The 2,989-nt window shown below is 33.5% G+C and overlaps 1 protein-coding gene across 1 annotated transcript; it reads right to left on the bottom strand.

Moving 5' to 3' along the window:
* Nucleotides 1–864: 864 nt before the first annotated feature.
* On the bottom strand, nt 865–2,167 carry LOC140174392 (serine/threonine-protein phosphatase 7 long form homolog). Its single transcript, XM_072198842.1, has 5 exons — nt 2,147–2,167; nt 1,636–1,934; nt 1,408–1,512; nt 1,193–1,283; nt 865–1,125 (listed from the first exon to the last, which is right to left on the bottom strand). The coding sequence occupies exons 1-5, from the start codon at nt 2,165–2,167 to the stop codon at nt 865–867; spliced, it is 777 nt and encodes a 258-aa protein (XP_072054943.1).
* Between the last annotated feature and the right edge of the window lie 822 nt (nt 2,168–2,989).

Here is a 2,989-nt window from a genome sequence, read left to right as displayed (position 1 = left end):
CAGGAAATTAGTTCACCAACTAACCAATAAACTACTTTACCAACTAACAAGAAAATTATTTTACCAGTCTAACCAATAAATTACTTTACCTCCACTAGGCGTTGGACCATTATCATCGTCATCAGCATCATCTGCATCCTCATCCTCGTCCTCGTCCTCATCCTCGTCCTCGTCCGGATGGTCAACCAGATAGTCATCAGCCTTATCATCGACTACCTGGTTGCTCTCCTGAATTAGACTCATTTGAATACGACATGAGTTTCTACTCTGTGTGATCCCCCTCGTGGCATCATCACTCCTACTCGAGTCAACAGAAAGTCTACCTTCGAAATTTCCAGAGGAAGTGCGAGGTCGAGGTCTCGTATCCAATGACAATCTACTTGGAGTAATACCACTGGGGTGCGCCCTTTGGTCGGTAGGAATGTCTCTGTAATTACCTGGATATGAGTAACTTGGCATAGGAGCCATAAATCCAAGCAATTGGCTAAACGAACCCTGTTCTTCTGATTCTTACTGCGGGACACTCCAATACTGTTAATGTAATGGGATTGATGGTGTAAAATAATCCGCAAAATGCATGTCAGGAATATATGGTGTGAATTGCTCAAGATTTTGCTGTGCTTGTGTCTGTGGTGGTGGTGGTGATGGTTGCGGTCGCGATGGTAGTGGCAGCGGTTGATCTTGTTGATTTACCTGATTATGAACATGATTACCCTCCTAATTTTCTTGCAATACGAGATCTGACAGATGCAAGTGGGCACCATATGTACCTCGGTACCAATGCATGTAAATATCTAGAGGATGCTGTGAGGGCACCAGGTGCTCGACAAGAACATAACTATATCGATTCGTCTAATGCATAACCTAAAATGAGTGGGTTCCAGACCAATCTTGATTCTTGGGTCCTGTCAAAACTTCGCCGTGTGCTTCACCTAGATCCCGCTCTTGATGAGGAATGCCTTGAGTCAAACCAAATTGTCTCCTCAGTCTATCATATGCATGCCACTCAATACATTCAAAATATATAAGCGGAACCGTAGCACTCCATATAATCGAATGTTGACGGATGTCAAAAGGAATCACATCTGGATCAATGCGACCAATTGCATAAGCCTCCCAAATAAACTGTACGCATTATGCAAGTAAAGGAGGATTACCTCCCAAAAACAGATACTTATTTATTACAACATACATGTCTTTCTTGCAGATAATCCAATGCTCTTCTAAAGTGAGCAAGACTATGAAATCTATAAGACTGATCAGCACGCTCCCAATTACGCCACCTGACATCAGACAATTCGTTCATTAACTTTTATCAATCAAATTTAAAATACAGTGTGCTACACTTTTTCAAAGCAGATAGTAATTAAATTTACCTATTTGCAATCGGAAAGAGTCGGGGATTACCAGGAATCGGCGCAAGAAATGGTAGACAGATCAATCTCCTTGCAGTCAACACGAGTTGCCCTACACAACACTCTATACAGGTGTGCCAGACATGCCGATCCCCAACTAAATTGTATGATCCCAACAAAGTTACCGAGTAACGGCAAAAACTTTCAATGCACCGCTGTCCCAGACTTATCTCCAAACATAACGGTCCCAAATAATAATATTATCGGGCACTTCACGTACCTCTGAATATGAATATCATCAACCAATACTAAACGATCTTTTAGTCCTCGAAACCACGTCAATTTGATAAAGCTTTCTCTACAGTCTGTCTTCCTAGGTGCAACACCAAATTGATCAAAGCATTCAGCCTCTAACGCCTCATAACTACTGAGTGTCGGTCCTGTAACTGGCAGACCATTCGTCGGAAGACTAAGAATTATCACCACGTCCTCCAGCGTCACAGCATACTCACCAACCGAAAAATTGAATGTGTGAGTCTTAGAGCACCATTTCTCGATTAGAGCATTAACCAATGCCAACTGACATTGAACAACTCTAATCTAAAAAACATGATAAAAGTCAGCCTCCTGTAAATGCCCCTCCACAATTTGATTGTACGAATCTGACAGCATGTAGTGGTCACATTGCAACATTTGTGAACCCTACAAAACGTAGCTATAGATCACATTAAACAAAATAACCTTATTTAATTAACAAATTAAATTTAACAGAATCAAATTTTCATTATCACATAACAGTAAAACATAATCATGTTAACGACTATATTATTAACTATTCAAAATATACTAACTCTATTTTACAAAAAATTAACATCTATATTACATTCTAATAGTTATCAATAAATTTAAACAAATCTTAAATATAAATCTAATTATTTTTAGATACATTAAAATTACATATTCTAATGTCTAAAACCAAATTATTTTATAATATTAATTCTTATTCCTTATTTTCTATTTATATACACTAATAATAATAATAATAATAATAATAATACATTAATTAAGTCACTTTCAATAATTATTATATTAAAATAATTTTTATATTTACACTTCCAACATAACAAACAATCTCAAGTAATTATTCTATTCTATTCTAACAACACATAATAATAAATCATTAATCATTTATTAAATATCTATATTATACTCATAATAAAAATAATTAATTCAATAATTTTTATATATCTTCTATATTATACTCATAATAATTATTTTATTATCATACCTAGATCTTAATAAAAATTATTACTATAATAAATTTATTACTAACAATTAATACTAATTAATTTATTTATTATCATTCTTATAATCTTAATAAAAATTATTATCATATTAATAGTAACTTATAATAATTAATTTATTATCACACGCATAATCTTAATAAAAGTTATTACTACAATAAATTTATTAATAACAATTGATAATAATTATTTTATTATCATACCTACACATTTTACTACAATTTATTAATAACAATTAATAATAATTAATTTATTATCATACATCCATAATCTTAATAAAAATTATTACTACATTATATTTACTAATCACTAACATTATCGCTATTATTT

The sequence above is a fragment of the Arachis hypogaea genome, chromosome 7 (genome assembly GCF_003086295.3).
Source record: "Arachis hypogaea cultivar Tifrunner chromosome 7, arahy.Tifrunner.gnm2.J5K5, whole genome shotgun sequence".
In the NCBI taxonomy this organism is placed as follows: domain Eukaryota; kingdom Viridiplantae; phylum Streptophyta; class Magnoliopsida; order Fabales; family Fabaceae; genus Arachis; species Arachis hypogaea.
Note: the sequence above shows the minus strand (reverse complement) of the source record. Positions and strands in the feature narration are given on the sequence as shown.